The 16,096-nt window shown below is 34.6% G+C and overlaps 1 protein-coding gene across 18 annotated transcripts in view; it reads left to right on the top strand.

The window, feature by feature from the left end:
• Nucleotides 1-16,096, top strand: part of LOC129367878 (calcium-activated potassium channel subunit alpha-1-like) — an 89,056-nt gene that overhangs the window by 44,877 nt on the left and 28,083 nt on the right. For 9 of the 18 annotated variants that reach the window (XM_055042510.1, XM_055042515.1, XM_055042512.1 and 6 more), the window contains 14 exons: nt 4,376-4,451; nt 5,228-5,303; nt 5,891-6,061; nt 8,021-8,112; nt 11,455-11,565; nt 11,681-11,786; nt 11,878-11,960; nt 12,097-12,166; nt 12,303-12,458; nt 12,789-12,898; nt 13,202-13,270; nt 13,666-13,752; nt 14,166-14,242; nt 15,737-15,910. In XM_055042510.1, coding sequence (XP_054898485.1) covers nt 4,376-4,451; nt 5,228-5,303; nt 5,891-6,061; nt 8,021-8,112; nt 11,455-11,565; nt 11,681-11,786; nt 11,878-11,960; nt 12,097-12,166; nt 12,303-12,458; nt 12,789-12,898; nt 13,202-13,270; nt 13,666-13,752; nt 14,166-14,242; nt 15,737-15,910 — 1,458 coding nt within the window. Of the gene's footprint in view, nt 1-9; nt 4,277-4,375; nt 4,452-5,227; nt 5,304-5,890; nt 6,062-8,020; nt 8,113-8,197; nt 8,290-11,454; nt 11,566-11,680; nt 11,787-11,877; nt 11,961-12,096; nt 12,167-12,302; nt 12,459-12,788; nt 12,899-13,201; nt 13,271-13,665; nt 13,753-14,165; nt 14,243-15,736; nt 15,911-16,096 lie in introns of those variants that run through there. The other 9 variants (XM_055042521.1, XM_055042518.1, XM_055042517.1 and 6 more) reach the window with 5 other exon arrangements.

Genomic DNA, 16,096 nt, shown 5'->3' with positions numbered 1-16,096 from the left:
GTTCTGGAACAGGAACACAGTGCCTTGCAAATAGTATTTGTACATCTAGTACATCTTCACATTAACTTTCAAACTAGTTCTTATGTGTTAGATCAACATTGTCTGACACAGACAATAACAACAACAACAACAGTAATAATAATAACAATAATAATAAAAAAACATTCCTCTGAGAATTCGAGTCCTAATGATCTTGGCTTATTTTTCTCAAGTTCCTGCTTCAAACTGCTTGGGCAGCACAGCTGCATTGTTGTTGCGTCTCATTGTTGATACCATTTGTGTAGGTGGTGTTCTTTTTTTTGTTGTCCTTTCAATCTTGAATGACTCAATGCTTTGTATTTAACTGTACTGATATATTCGCTGTTTGTCCCAAACCAGGGAGGAAATGAAAATGCATAATTGCTGCTTGAATTTATGTGAAAATGGGGACAAGCAGGTGACAAGGTCATTAGCAGCTCAGGATTTTCTCTCTTCTCATCCAAAGTCTGTATGTTCTGCACATGCTGCTCACCCAGGCCTCCAATCTGCTGATCCTGCTGTCACTGCAGTTTGACACAGATTCCCTCTCAGTATTTACAAATACTCTTTCATTAACATGCTCAGCGGTGCTTGACATACATACCAGGAGGAATGTGACATTTTAAGCAATATCTATTATTTCATGAAAGCAATATTAGGCGTTAATGCAGTCAGTATTTTTTGTGCAGTGTTTAGGATTTGATCTCTCGGGCAGAGCATACAAGTACTGCATTAATCTTTGACAATGAAAATAATACAGTGAAGCATTACTTCTTGGGATATGATTTTAATATTTCAGCAGCTTTGTTCCCTTCAGAGATAAAATCTAAAAACACAAGCGGCTTTTATTATTAAACTGTCCACTGCGCATATATAATGTCCCCAAATTTCAATGATTTTTTTCATATAGTATTTTCTGTTTGAGGTCAGAACCTTCAGAGATTAAGGTTTCACCAACATAAATGATTAATTCGTCTTAAAACTGAATCTTAAGGTAATTAGACCAAAGATACTAATTATTGCTTAATCAGATTAATGTTGTGTCTTGCAAACATGTGCTTACACCTTGAATTTTTTAGCTAAGCACCAATACAAAGTAATAAATTATAATGTAACTTACAAACCAAATAAAAACATACAAAAAAAAAAAGAACTCGTTTCTGGTCTGGTGGCCTTTGTATTTAGTCCGTATCTACTCTGATGCTTCCAAAATTAAATTGAGTTCAGTCATTTGTCTTCATAAGTCAAATAAATGACAAGTAGTGACCACCTGCCTCTTGATGGATATGCAGCAAATTTATTTCTCACTAGAGAGATTAGATTCACCATTGAAGCTATTGAAACGTGTTTAGGATTTAATCTCGGCTGAAGAAGGTACTCTAGTCACATGAGACCAAAATTGAATTTTTGGCCCACATGTGTGGTCCAAAAGTAATACAGCATCCTGATGACCCCAAATACCCCCACTCCGCCACCTCAGCAAAACATTATAGAGGTAGCATCATGCAATTTCTAAGCAGAATGAAGGAACCTGCTCAGAAATGATGGGGAGATAAATGCAGTTTAATACGGAAAAAATCAAGGAGAAAACCTGCAAAATAGCTTATTTATTTGTATTCTACTCAAATATGTGAAGTTGTTGTTTTTCCTCAGAAAACACCTCTCTAAATCTAGTGAAATTATCTTTTTTGTGTGTAACCCCCGCTGTGAGATGCACTGTAAGGATTAATCTTCCCTGTGGAGTTTTTTTCTGCTGTGACACTGAGTGACAGACGGAGTAATATCTATCAGCTGCTGTATTTTCTCTATTTATGTTGACATCTCACATGTTACGCATTTAGTTTCGGCGTCAACTCAAATTACAGTTAATACATTGGCTGCGATTAATTGAGGGATTATTTGGGAATCTATGGCATAAACACACACACACACACACGCACACACACGCACACACACTAGTATGGCCAGAACTTCTCAGTGTTCCATGTACGGCTTTGCTGAATGATTGTGTGCAACAAAGATACAAGCTGTTCTCGTCCAAGATTAGAGAATGAACTTTTGTCCATGAGCAGCAGTTTTAGAGTCACTGAGATGAGATGTGGGTTATATTGTAAAAGCAACTGATGGGCATGAATGCAGTCTGGCCTCTTCGTTTCCTAGGATGAATCCTAAAGGAGCTTACACTCTAATATCCTGATGGGAAAAGGGCTTGCTTTAAGCTTGCAGTGAATCGTCATGAGAATGCTGCAAAGGTCTGAGAGAAATCGGAACGCGATACATCTTCAAAAGAAACAGCTGATTTTGGTTGTTGTAGAGTAATCTTTCTACTTGATTTTACTTAATGAGCCTGATTCAGAAGAGGGGAGAAGAGGAGTGTTTTTTTTTCTCTTTTTTCTTGTTTTGTTTCATTGAAGCTGTAAGCTTGTTGCGGTAGTTTCTAGACATGATTCCAACGAAGATGCTAGTGTACAAGGGCCCCGATGGGGACATGCACTCCAAAGCGGTCGAAAACACCACCAGACGCAAGAAATCGACTGGAGAGCTCTTCCAGAAGGGCTACCGGGTCAGGATGGGCCACGGGTTGGTCCCCGACAAAGAGGACCAGGACAGCTTCTGCTTCAGTCTCGGTGGATGCTTCCACTTGATTTCTTACTGGGGTAAGACCACAGAGAGGAAGTGGAGGATTGGCACATCAGTTGTTGGGTCAGCTGGCGCAGGTTCAGGATTTGGTGACATAAAATGCTGCCAGCCTGGCAAATGCTTACAGTAGAGCTTTGGTAAAGGCGAACAAGAGTTCACGCTATGAAAATGGTTTATTATTGCTCCTTTTTTCGCTTTGTAACATTTGTATAACTTGAGGTGGGAAATAATTAGTTCAGTTAATGCAAATGGAGATAAAAATGCACTTAATTCCAATTTCTCTCAAATGTGGCAGTTTTGGCTATTTTTATTATTTATTTAGCTTCATGGCTGATGATTAACTCAGAAGCACAAAAAATAGTTCTAAAAATCTTACATTTAAAAATCTCAATTTTATGCCATAAAAATTTCAAATATAATTTTTAGATCTTTATTTCTTATGTTGTTTCTATTATTGTCAAAGTCATATTTGAAGGAATTTATTGCTCTTAGCTTTCTCTATAGACCATATTGTGATCCTAAAGTTGTTTCATTGCAGTTTTTGTAGTGAATCAAGGATTAAAATATTCTTTTTACCTCATCTCCTTCATAATTTAGGTTGAAAAATTTTACTTAGCTGGATCAGAGCAGTTAAATACTAGTAATTTAGCCATACTGGAAGGTTTTGGAGTTGACTAGGTCATTTTAAAGTATTTTTTTGTTTGTTTGTTTTTTACTGGTGATCTGTTCTTAAATTTCTACACATTGGGGCATAATATTTTTGCTTTTTGAGATATTTTTGCCTATTTCATGCTGTCAAACAAGTTTAAGTGACAAGTTGATCCTTGAGGCACAACTCTGTCATTGTTATATCTATTGAAAAAAAAATAATCATGATTAATTTACATAGGGTTAATGCCTCTTTTGGGCCAGGTTGATTTGTTCTTCAATAAATAAATATTTTTTCTTCAATAAATTGTTCTCATTTGAACATTTTAGTCTAATATTATAATTTGATCATTTGTTTTTGGCAGCAAAACAAAATAAAGCTTTGAGATTTGAATGAGTGTGTTTGGTTTCATTTTTCAATTCCTGCTTTAAATAATAATCACCATAAGCAGTCTTGTAATTCATTTCGGGACCTTACTAACGCTGTTACTAAAATGCTTTAAAAAAAAAATCTGCTCATTTCACATGGGATTCAAGCTCAGGCTGGTTGTGTTTCATTGGTTATGTCGTCCTTGAACTCTTGGCAACAGTCAACGACGTGTTTTTTTTTTTTCTTCTTCTTCTTCTATAAATACCCTGTAATTTAGGATTTGACGTCACCACTGTTTACCGATTCACTTTGGCTTGACAGAATCCACCTGTCTTTACTCTAATCCAGGTTTTCATCTCCTCCACATTCACAGTTTTGCCTAGCAGGAATGATGCTTGTGTAGGATAGATGCCGACCCAACAAGAGGCTCCTGGAATTAACGGGAGAATGATGCTGAGCTTCTTTTTTGCTTTGTCTTTAACTAGATTTTTCTCATTGGCTTTTAATAGGTTAATTGCTTAGAGTTGCTTGCTGCTTTGGTTTTGTTTTTCATCATTATGAATCCACTAAAGCTGATAAATATGGATGAAAGTATGAAAGGTATGATGCTGTCAATGTCGAGCCACGACTAAATGCTGTTGTTGCTTCTGATGTAATTTTTACAAGTTCTGAACGTTTTCTTTATTTCTTTTCTCACAGGTTTGAGGTTTTTAAGAGCCTTAAGGTTGATACAGTTCTCAGAAATTTTACAGTTTTTGAATATTCTAAAGACAAGGTAAGAGTCTTGATGTTTGCTCTTATTTTTCTTCATGTCCTCAGTCAGCAATGTTAAACTCAGTTGCTGTTTTAAATGAACTGGTGGGATGTTTTGTTGTAAAGTGAATGTAAAATGTGCTTTTAACTGATTAATGGGAAAGAATAATTCTTGAACCAAGTAGCTTGAATTAAACCAGATTTCTGTTTTTGCGTTTGCTGCTCAGAATTAGAGCTTTATACACAGATGTCATGTAAGGAAGATTATAGCATAACAAAATCCTTCAAAATAATCCTCTTAGTTATTGACTCAGATGAAAGTAACACACAGTTTGTGCAAGGACATGTTACTGCAATAAGACCTGCAATATACATATATATTATGTATAGAGGCTTACACTTTATATGTCACTCATGGACAGCGTTGATATTGTCTGCTTAGAATTCCATGAATCACTTTTATTGGCAAAATTATTATTTTTGCAAGGCGTTTATTTATGAGGTGTTCCTGATATATATATATATATATATATATATATATATTATATAATATATATATATATATATATATATAGTATTGTATTGTACTATATATATATATATATATATATATATATATATATAGTACAATACACTGTAAATAACTGTTTCAAAAACTGATGACTACTTATGATGGATTTGAGCATCTTACTTTTAGATTTCTGTTAAAAGTGACGCCCAGTGAGTAAAACAAAAATGACAGTTGATATAATATATTATTGTCTTTTTGCTTGTGTTTGTGTGTGTAATTAAAAACAGCAACTCCATTAAGTTGGTGAACTTATGTTCAATCTTCATAAGCACATGGCTAACTGCAGCTGGCTTCATTCATTTGGTAAGTTATTGGCATCTATATACAGCTACATCTCAGTAAATTAGAATATTATGAAAAATAATAACATTCTTAAAAAAATCAATTCAAAAAATGAAATATGTTTATTTTTTAGATTCATTATTCACATGGCAATAATTTTCAGGAGTGCATTTTTGTTAAGTCAGATGGTTATGGCCTAATGAAAACCAAAGTTAGGTTTTTTTATTATTATTTAAATATTATTTAAATACACATTCATTTCATGTTTTTGAAATGAATGTGTATTTATATATCCTAATTTACTGAGATGCACCTGAAGGAAACGCATGTTAATGGTACAAAGATTTCATATAGGTTTAGCAGTCTGGCACTGTGAGGGATCCACGAGCCTCGTTTAGTTGAATGGTTTCTGTATGTGTTTACATTAATTTCATTGCCCCATTTTACATAAAGGCTGAACAGAATAATGAAAAAATAACCTCTTACAATATTCAACAGTCTGATAATTTCACAATTGAAATGAGGTAAACATATTTGTGCAATCTCAGCATAACATACTTGGATTATTTTCATTTTTGTGCTTCTGTAAATTTCAACCTCTCTTCCAGGTGGAAAACTCAGGGGATCCTTGGGAAAACTTCCAAAATTCCCAAACACTTTCCTACTGGGAATGTGTCTACCTACTCATGGTTACGATGTCGACTGTTGGCTATGGAGACGTTTATGCAAAAACCACCCTTGGCCGCTTGTTTATGGTCTTCTTTATCCTTGGTGGTTTGGTAAAAATCTCTCTTGTTATTCTTGCTTTAAAATACTATTTTTACCCAGATATCTCATCTTTCAAGGTGTTAAATCCTGGGCCTCAGTACACCATTTGACTTTCATTTATGATGTATTTTGTTCACTACTTCACCCACATATGCTGCATTGCAAGTACTGTGTGAATCATACACAATACTGCAAAAAATGTAAACGGGTGTGAATTTTGTTTCGGTACCGTTAAGCCCCAATTTTTTATACTCCTGGCAGATTTAACTGCTTTTTATTCCTGCGTGAAATTTGTTTCTAATAAAATCACAAGAATTTTTGAAAAAATAATACAACAACGTGAAAAGACTGAAAATGTGCAAAATGGCTACCTGTTTGCTTGTTGAGATTGGTATTTTGATGATTTATCTTTGGCAATGAGCTAAAGTTTTTGAGTTTGGAGTACCTTCTTCCCATTAGTCTATTCTTTAACTCTCCACACATATTCAAGTTTAGACTTTGGTTGGGCCTCCGCAAAAATGTTTTCTATCACTTTCAATCAGAAGAAACATGCTGAAATTATAAAAATTACTTTCAATCTTAATTTGCCAAGGGTATAAATTATTTTGGGCCTAACTGCACTTGTTCGTTACTTTGTATCTGAGATATCTAACAGGTTTAGTTTATTAATAATTATAAGAGTACTATAGTTTCAGATAGTACCACCCTTCCTTTCCCCATTCAACAAACACAGTGAAATATTTGGGTATGATTTACTAAAGTGCAGATTTATGGATGCTGCAACATTACTGGCTCTCACTCTGCCTAGGTTCTTCTAGCCATCTTTACTCATTGCATAATACTAGTACATAAATTCAGTAAGCAGTTAAGGAACAATAAAATTCTAATTAATGAGTTGTTGGCAAAATATATTTGTTGACCTGCATACAATACCTGGCAAATTATTTGTAAACAGTGATAAATGAAAAGACTGTCTGGGCTTACAAGAAAACATTGAGTTTATTTATGTGTTTTTCTAACACTATTGCTACCAGTTAAGTAGCAATAGTGTTAAAATAAGGCTCAAGGAGAGGATGGAGGGGAAGTGAAAAAATGGGTGTAAAGAGCAAATGGCAGTTGGGTTGACAGTTGGGTATTACTAATATTTCATGGGAAGAGTTGATGCTCACACCTATTTCAAATTTCAAGTTAAGTACATTAAAAACGACTTTATTCCAAAATTTAAAAAGCTCATGCAAACAGCTAAGATGAAGAAAATAACTTTTAATAATGGTGAAAATAAGCAGCGAAAGCAAATGGCAACAAAATAGCACTAATAAAAGTAGCTAATGAAGAAATTGAGACAAAGTGAATGTGAACAAGTAGGGTTAAGACCTAAATTGAACACTAGCGCTGCAATGCAGAATAACAAGTTTATTTACAAAAATTAGGAGATTGAAAATATTAGTGTTTTCTATTCTGTTTGTTTTATGTTAGGTTCAGAGATATTTAAGGAATTGGGGCCTTAGTGCAGTAGTGCAGTGTTAATGTTTGCCATCCTTTAAGTTGTGGTGTTTAAATCTGCCCAACACATGTGTTTGTTGGACAAAACATGGCACATAAGGCTTTTTCTTGATTTTCATAATTTCTATTTTTCTACCACAGATCGGCATATCTCTCACTTGCTGTCATTTTTTCACGTTTATTCTTCCAATATCTGTAAATAGTAACCTTTTAGTGTCCTTTTTCATCCTCATTCTTTCTAAACAATTGGAATGTAATTGTGAAATTACTTTAAGTTATATTCAGCTTACATTTACTCAGTTTCCCTTAAGGAGAATCTTCTTACTGGTCAACAGATATTAGTAATATCTCTGCCTCTGTGGCTGCGTTTCTATTTCAAATTTATCATCTTGCAGAGAAAACATCGGACCTCCTCTTCTATGCTTGTCGTTTTTAGTTTCTTCTTCTGTCTTCTATCCTCTCCTTAGGCCATGTTTGCAAGCTACGTCCCTGAAATCATAGAGTTAATAGGAAACCGCAAGAAATATGGTGGTTCCTATAGTGCTGTTAATGGGAGAAAGTAAGTATTTAAGGAGGCTCTACTGCCTCCGCCGCAGTAGAACCTTCTCTGCATGCCCTTTTCTTTTTCTTTTTCATGCATGTAGGCCATGTTTGCTCGCTACGTGCCAGAAATTGCTGCTCTCATCCTTAATCGGAAGAAATATGGAGGGAGTTATAACTCGACCAGAGGCAGAAAGTAAGTCAAAACAAATAAAGATGAATAAATAAAAAAAATAACTTTTTATGGTGTGATTTTGTGCTCACTTTTATGTGAAATACAAAACAGTAATTTGAGACCTAAATAATTTAACACAAGTCACACCGTGACTGAAGAACTTGGCCATGATTAATGTATTTATTGCATTGCTTCAGCTTTTTTGTATGTTTTGTCTTTGTTCCTGTTCATTTGATAATGACTACCTACACTGTAAAGGAACTAAAATCTTAACAAGGAGTGTTAGGAAGATACTCTAAAGGTTTTTTGAAAACTACAATATTGGAAAGCATGGAAACATTTCCTTTTGGAAATATGACTCACTTTAAATCAAATATGAATTAATTTTGCCTGTATATACAGGTTTTCCTTCATTAGAAGACAATAGAGATTTTTTATGCAAAAAATCAACAAAATGCCTTGATAAGGAAGTTGTCTTTCAGTGCAGGTATATATATTTTTTGCCATGCTTAAATTACGCATGTGTATAATTTTCTCACTGTTTGTAAACTGTGATTATTCATTTGTTGTAGTAGAAAATGTATGCATATGCAGAGTTAATATAAACTTTTCAAAAACGGTATATTTGTTCACCTGCTAATGATCATAAAGTAAGCTGTTTTAACTATTTTAAATATACTAACTCTCCCACTGTCAGTACAAAGAGATAGAATAGTAAACATTTAAAGACAAAACCAAATACTACAGAATAACCAATTTAATTAATAGCTGAAGTTAGTAAATCTACAAAAACGATGGATGTATCACAGTTGTATTTGACATATATGAGAAAATCAAACATGTATTACAGTTGTTTGTGAATCGTTCATTTACTATTTCATTTTACTCTTTCATCTTCCCCTCACACCAAATAAATATATGAGTAGATATAAATTTATACATTGCTGTACAACTTCTGAAATGATCATAATCGTAATATATATTTACAAGTAATGTGATTACACAGTGCCCTCCAGAAAGCATTCTTACATCTTAAAGTTTTTAAAATGTTGTCATGTTACAACTTTAGGAATCTATCGGCTGTACAGAGTTGAAAGATTTTCTAATTGTTCCTTTGAAATGGATCAGATTCAGTCAGATTGGACTGAGATAATATGAGCAGAAGTTTTCAGGTCTCACCACAAATTCTCCAATTTGGTTTAGGTCGGTACTTTAACTGGGCCATTTGAAAATGTAAAGTCATTCCTTTGTGACTCATGTAACCATATATGGTTGTTGTTCCTGGATTCGTCTTTCGACTGACTTCCAGTTTCCCTGACCTTGAAAAGCTTGATGCATTTCTTCACAATAATACACTCCTTTGTGGTGATCTATAACATTAAACAAAAATTATTTGAAGTGTGCTGTTGTAATGTTACAAAATTAAATTAATTTTTAAAAAAGTCTATGTTAGAGCTCTGCTTTAACGGCTTCTAAAAAAAGTAGCGGAATCCCCCAATTTCTCCTTTATGTCATCAATTCCTTCATGCTTCTTAGATGTGCCGTTTTTCTCAGCTTAAAATTCTGCCTCTGCCCTCCTCTGCTTGTTTACTCTCCTTGCTTTGCTTTTTCTTGGCCTTTGTCTTCAGTCTGACTTACACCCTCAGCATAAAAAAAAAAAATACTTGATTTAAAGAATAATCCTTTGACATGCTGGAAAATCTTGTGTTCTGGTTTTGCTTTCCTGCCAAAAGTTGAATGAGAGGACTGACATACATGTTTCTGTTAGAAATGAATAATAAATTATAGGTTCTCTCTCTGTTTTATTAAGATAATTAAAGAAGGCTTTATTTTTTTTTTCACTTTTTCTGTCAAACTGCTTGCTTCACTTATGTCTTGTAACTTCACATTTAATTTAATTCTGGAATAAATGTGCCATATCACAACTCTGATTGAGTTAATGTCATTGTAGTGCTGTGGAAACTATAATGAAAGATCTGTTAAAAAAAAGTAAATGATACAAAGCCACAACTGTTGCTAAACCAGCAACTATTTCTTTTTTCCAACTATTTATCCACATATGTTTTCTACTGACAACATTAGACCAGGCTGATGAAAAATGAAAAGTGATTCACCATATCAACAACTTTTTTTCTATTTAACTTAGTTATGTTTTACTAAAAACAATGATCAAAAATAACTCAAGTGTGTGTTTCGTTGCATATTTAGTTCACATTCTGCTTTATTTCACTTTGTTTTCTATTTCATTTTTTTTTTTTTTAGAGTAACTCACATTTCTTTCTGTTTATTGGTGCAGAGCCTGCTTCCAAAGGCACAATGCATTACTGGAGGACCACAAAGAGCTACTTGCATAACAGACAAAAGACTTTACCTATAGAATAAAAGTGTTTTGTTTGTTGTTTGTTTAAAATAAAAGCGGCATATTTCAGATCTCCATACAGAATTATCAGCTTGTCATTTTTTCTGTGGGTGGGTTGAGGACATATGAATTTTCTGTCATGTTTTAAACCATAGTCTCAAGCTTTATTATTATTATTATTATTATTATTATTATTATTATTATTATTAATTTCTAATGAGAAATACTTTTACCTTAAGTATGAATAGGTACTTACAGGTAACGTGTCTGTGCTTGGCAGTTATTCTGTGCTTTTCCTCTGTCGTCTTTATTTCCTCCTCTACTGCTTTTCTGTTTTCCTTAACAAAAGTGAAAAACAAAGTGGGATTCTGGTGTGTTGTGTACTGTCTCTGGCCTTTTAAAGTCTTTTATTCTCCATACAGAGCTGAGTCATTTATCAAGACAATCATCTGAATTAACTATTGATGAAGACAAATATGAAGAAGGGCAGAACTAAAACTAATCTGGGTTCTTTATGCATAGAGACTGTATGAAGTGGGAATGGAGATAAACCATGTACTGATTTTATAATCTCCATCTGTGGAAAACTGATCCGCTATAATCTGATGCTGAAAGCCATGGTGCCCTCTGACCTTTTCATTTATGATCCTCCCTCATCATGGGAACATCAAACATCCTTCCTATTCACATTTACATAAATTTTAAATTTTCATCACAGCCCTTTGATCTCAAAATAAAAAACACAAAGATAGTTTGTTTTTTTTCTTTGTTGATTTTATCTTTTGCTGCCTTTTAGTTTTATTGTTGCTCTGCCCCTCGTTTTCCAGGCACATCGTGGTCTGTGGTCACATAACGCTCGAGAGTGTCTCCAACTTCCTCAAAGACTTCCTACACAAGGACAGGGATGATGTCAATGTAGAAATTGTTTTTCTCCATAAGTAAGTGAAAATCTTTGTACTGTTGTGGATTGCAAGTGAAAACAAATTTACATTAGAAATGCATCTTCTTAAATTTTCTTATTTATTGTGAGTATTTTTTCTCCCTCTTCCTCAGTATTTCCCCTAATCTTGAGCTGGAAGCCTTGTTCAAGCGTCATTTTACCCAAGTCGAATTTTACCAGGGCTCTGTCCTGAACCCTCACGACTTAGCCAGAGTGAAGGTAACATATAATCCTTCTTCTGTGTGTATCTTAAGGTCGGATTACGATATGCATTATGGGAAATTGTGCGTCTGCTTGGTACAATTTTTAGATTGAATCAGCTGATGCCTGCCTGATCTTGGCGAATAAATACTGTGCTGACCCAGATGCCGAAGATGCATCCAACATCATGAGGTTTCTAAAACTAGTTCACTTTTTCACTCAGTTTTTAAATCAGACTTTCAGATGTGCATTACCAGCTGTGCATTACTGTGTTTCACCCACTTTTTGTAAATAATACAAGATTCAAGCTCCTTTTGTCTGTTATTAGGGTAATATCTATCAAAAACTACCATCCAAAGATCAGAATAATAACGCAGATGCTGCAGTACCACAATAAGGTTCGTATTCATCTCACTGTGGATACGTTTCTGTTGTCTGTAAATATTTTAAGGCGTTTGTCTTGAGATCAATCACTTAAGTTTTTTAATCTTCCTAAAAATGTGCAATGAGTAGCATTTTATTCATTTCACACAGGCTCACCTTCTGAACATCCCAAGCTGGAACTGGAAAGAAGGGGATGATGCCATTTGCCTTGCTGAGCTGAAACTTGGGTTCATTGCCCAGAGCTGCCTAGCTCAAGGGCTCTCCACCATGCTGGCCAACCTTTTCTCCATGAGGTCTTTTATCAAGGTACCTGCAGCTAGGATTCGTCTGTCTGTGGCATCAGAATAAGTGATTAGGAGTAATAGGTGCATATTTTGCACCTATTACAAAATATGCATGTAATAGGTGGGTAAAACTGGTTAAACAAAAGTACATAATACATGGCACATTTTTCAAAAAGTTATACAAATGAAAAACATGTTACTTTCACTTTACAGATATGCACTACTTTGTGTTGGTCTATCACAACAGACCCTTTTAAAATACATTGACGTTTGTGTTTGTAATGTGACAAAATGTGAACAGAGCTTAAATGAACCACTTTCACATTTTGTTAAAAAATCTTCTCTATTGCAGATTGAGGAGGACACATGGCAGAAGTATTACCTTGAAGGAGTAGCCAACGAGATGTACACAGAGTACCTGTCAAGTGCCTTTGTTGGGTTGTCCTTCCCGGTCATTTGCGAGTAAGCAGTAAAATATTAGCATTATTTTCTAATGTTTTACTTCCTCCTTTTATGCAGGTATTTTACACTATTGTATTGCAAGCCTTTTTATCAAAATATTGTATATTTTCTGACATATTGAAAATGTTTTACCTTTAAAATTAAAAGATGAGAACTGTATTACATGGTAAACCTTTAGATTCAGGCTATTAAAACCAGCAGACATACAAAATATATTTCAATTCTGGTTATGGTTTTCATGAGGAGTGTGATTATCAGTGAACTATTTCATTTCTTATCTTATATTGGTATAATGTTTTGCAGGCTCTGCTACGTGAAGTTGAAGTTACTCTTGATAGCTATAGAGTACAAGTCTGATCAAAGGGAAAGCAGGTAAATGGATTGTTTGAGCTGTTTGGATTCATTAGGAAATGCAGAGTTTGGTCTATACTGTGAAGCTACTTTAAATCAGCTATACAAACCTCTATAAATTAGACAATTGCATTTTTGAGTCACAAGTAAGCATTGTTTCTATGCCAACTCATTGTTTCTGGTACCAATTCATCTGTACGTAACTGATGTTTAAGTCGGTTTATCACATCCTCGCAGCATACACTGATAATGAAAACAGAAATGGGTGATTCCTTAAGGTACACTGAACCAGTTTGGTTTTACACTCATTAGAAGTTTTACTTCTACTTAATAAATAGAAGCTAAACGTCTGATTCCCGCAGCATGTGTAACTTCTGGTAGTTTGGACTGAATAACATTTTGCCCTACCTTCCCAGCACTTTGATCAACCCTGGAAACCATGTGAAAATGGAGGAGGGAACCCTGGGCTTCTTCATTGCAAGTGATGCCAAAGAAGTAAAAAGGTGATTAATTGGAGATTTAAAAGTATCTGATAGTTACACATTACAGTCCTTTTCTTAAATGAGCATACAAGATCATGAACATGTTTTCCAGAAAACTTGAAATTTTGTGGAAGGTAGAAATTAATGTAAAATTAATCAATACATACAAATGTTGTAATGCTGAAATGAATCATTTCTGATAAAGACTCATCAACAGTGTTCACACACAAAATGTACATTCTCTTTTCATACAGTGATGTACAGTTCATTAGTGTGGCTCTTCCCGATAAACTGTACTGACTCTTTCGAATATAATTCAAAGATTATCTGCATTTCATGTTGGGCCAATTTCACAGCCGTCTTCAAACTTTTTTTCAATAGTAACTTGAAACAGCACCATGAATTCATTCTCTCTTTCTCTCCTTATTCTGCAGGGCGCTGTTTTACTGCAAGGCCTGTCACGATGATATAACGGATCCCAAAAGAATAAAAAAATGTGGATGCAAGAAATGTAAGTTATTATACAATAAAACATTTAACTTTTAATTTATGTACAGGTTGAGATGAAGGTAGAGCTGGAGAGATATTTGATTTTAAAAACTACAGTTGCTTCTCTAAGTATTTTTCTTCTCCAGCTACAATCATAATTATACTCTTATCAGCCCCTTCTCTCCAATGAACTGAAGACAAGCACATACATAATTAATCACTTTTAACAAAGTCAAATTTATTTGGACAAGACTTTTAAAAACATCTAGTATAGACCAAAGTGCCTTCCTGCTAACTTTTATAGTTTGATTTCTCAGGTCAACACCAGTTTAACAGCAAGTACAATCTTTCAGGGTTTTCGTCTGAATTTGAATCTTTTGAATTCCTTTTAAATGTGTTTTATGTTCTCTCGCTGTCTTAGTTTTTGACCTCGATGTTTGTTCTGTTAATTAACTTTTACATGCTGTCATGTTAGCAGGTATTCAGACAGACTGTTAACACCACAGACACCCAGATGGATCTATTAGATATATAAGACGAGAAAACAAAAATCATGTTGTTGTTATTAACTCATCTTCAAATTATTTGCCTTATTTTATTAAAACCAACACATAACTTTCATATTTTATATATTCTTTTTTTTTTTTTTTTTTTTGCTGCATCGGAACATTTAAAAAATTCACTTCCTAGTGATATATTGTGAGTAATGCGGGTTTATTTCTGCTACAAAAACACAGCCTGCTACTTGCATCCCAGACTGAAGCGACCTGTTTGAATGCACAGTGAATGCTGCATGTAAAGATGGATGTTTGCTGCCTGGACCCCTGTCATTGTCATGTGTCGCTTTTAGACTGACAATTACATAAATAACAAATATTAGTACATTTAACTTAACAATATTTTATTTGTAAAATTTTGCATATATATGAGAAAAAGTAAATTAATTACGAAAATTCTGTCAAGTTTAGATAGTAGTTCTCAACTTCACCACAAGGTGTCACCACTGACCAGTGAAATAATAACTGCACATCTTATTGGAGTCATGTCAAAATAATTTGTGACCTTGTGCTGTTTTGTACAACTGTGAGAATGTCTCTTTCTGGTTTCTGTATGCAATATAAGATTTATTTTTGTTTTTGTGAAAATAGTACCTTTAACTTACATTTTTCTGTAGAAGTGTTTGGATTTAACTCATAGCATAGTGCAAGATTATGACTATTTGCTGAGATATGACGGTCTTAGAAAGTAGTGAGCATAAGCTTGTTGGGGTCACGATTAGATGATGGTGAAGGGGTAAAGGCATGAAATATATTGTTCCACAAAGTTAAATTTGGAAGAAAAAAACCTAAATCCAAACAAGTTTTAAAGTTTGTAATCTGTCACAACAAAGCTGAACATGTTCATTCTTGCAAAGGCTTTGTTCTGCAGCCTGCCTGCCTTTGCCCTTTTCTCCCCCATAGCGACCCTCCACATTAACCTGCTCTTCCTCTCCTCTCGTCTGAACCCATCACTGTAGCCAAGACACCCGCCTACAAGAGAATGAGACTGGCATGTTGCTTTGATCGCAGGCGCTCAAAATGGGAGCGCTCTTGCATGCCAGTTATAGTGCGTTGTAACTTGGACTCCCCTCATTGGGACATCCCACTCTCTGCTCTCTCTGTTAATGATTGCTCGGCCACTTTACGTGCCTGTAAGTTGTCGCCGTGACGTGTGCTCTTCACTGTGCTCTGTGTTGACTTTGCAGTGTGTCTGCGGCTTCTGCTCTTTCTGGCTTAAGCTGCCGTGTCCTCACTTTACAGAACATATAGTTCAGGTCAGAAGTTTACTTACCCTTCTCGCGTCATAGTAATTTGGACTTTTAATAATTTGCGAGAGT

Source organism: Poeciliopsis prolifica, unplaced genomic scaffold, assembly GCF_027474105.1.
Source record: "Poeciliopsis prolifica strain line A6 unplaced genomic scaffold, Auburn_PproV2 SCAFFOLD018, whole genome shotgun sequence".
In the NCBI taxonomy this organism is placed as follows: Eukaryota; Metazoa; Chordata; class Actinopteri; order Cyprinodontiformes; family Poeciliidae; genus Poeciliopsis; species Poeciliopsis prolifica.
Note: the sequence above shows the minus strand (reverse complement) of the source record. Positions and strands in the feature narration are given on the sequence as shown.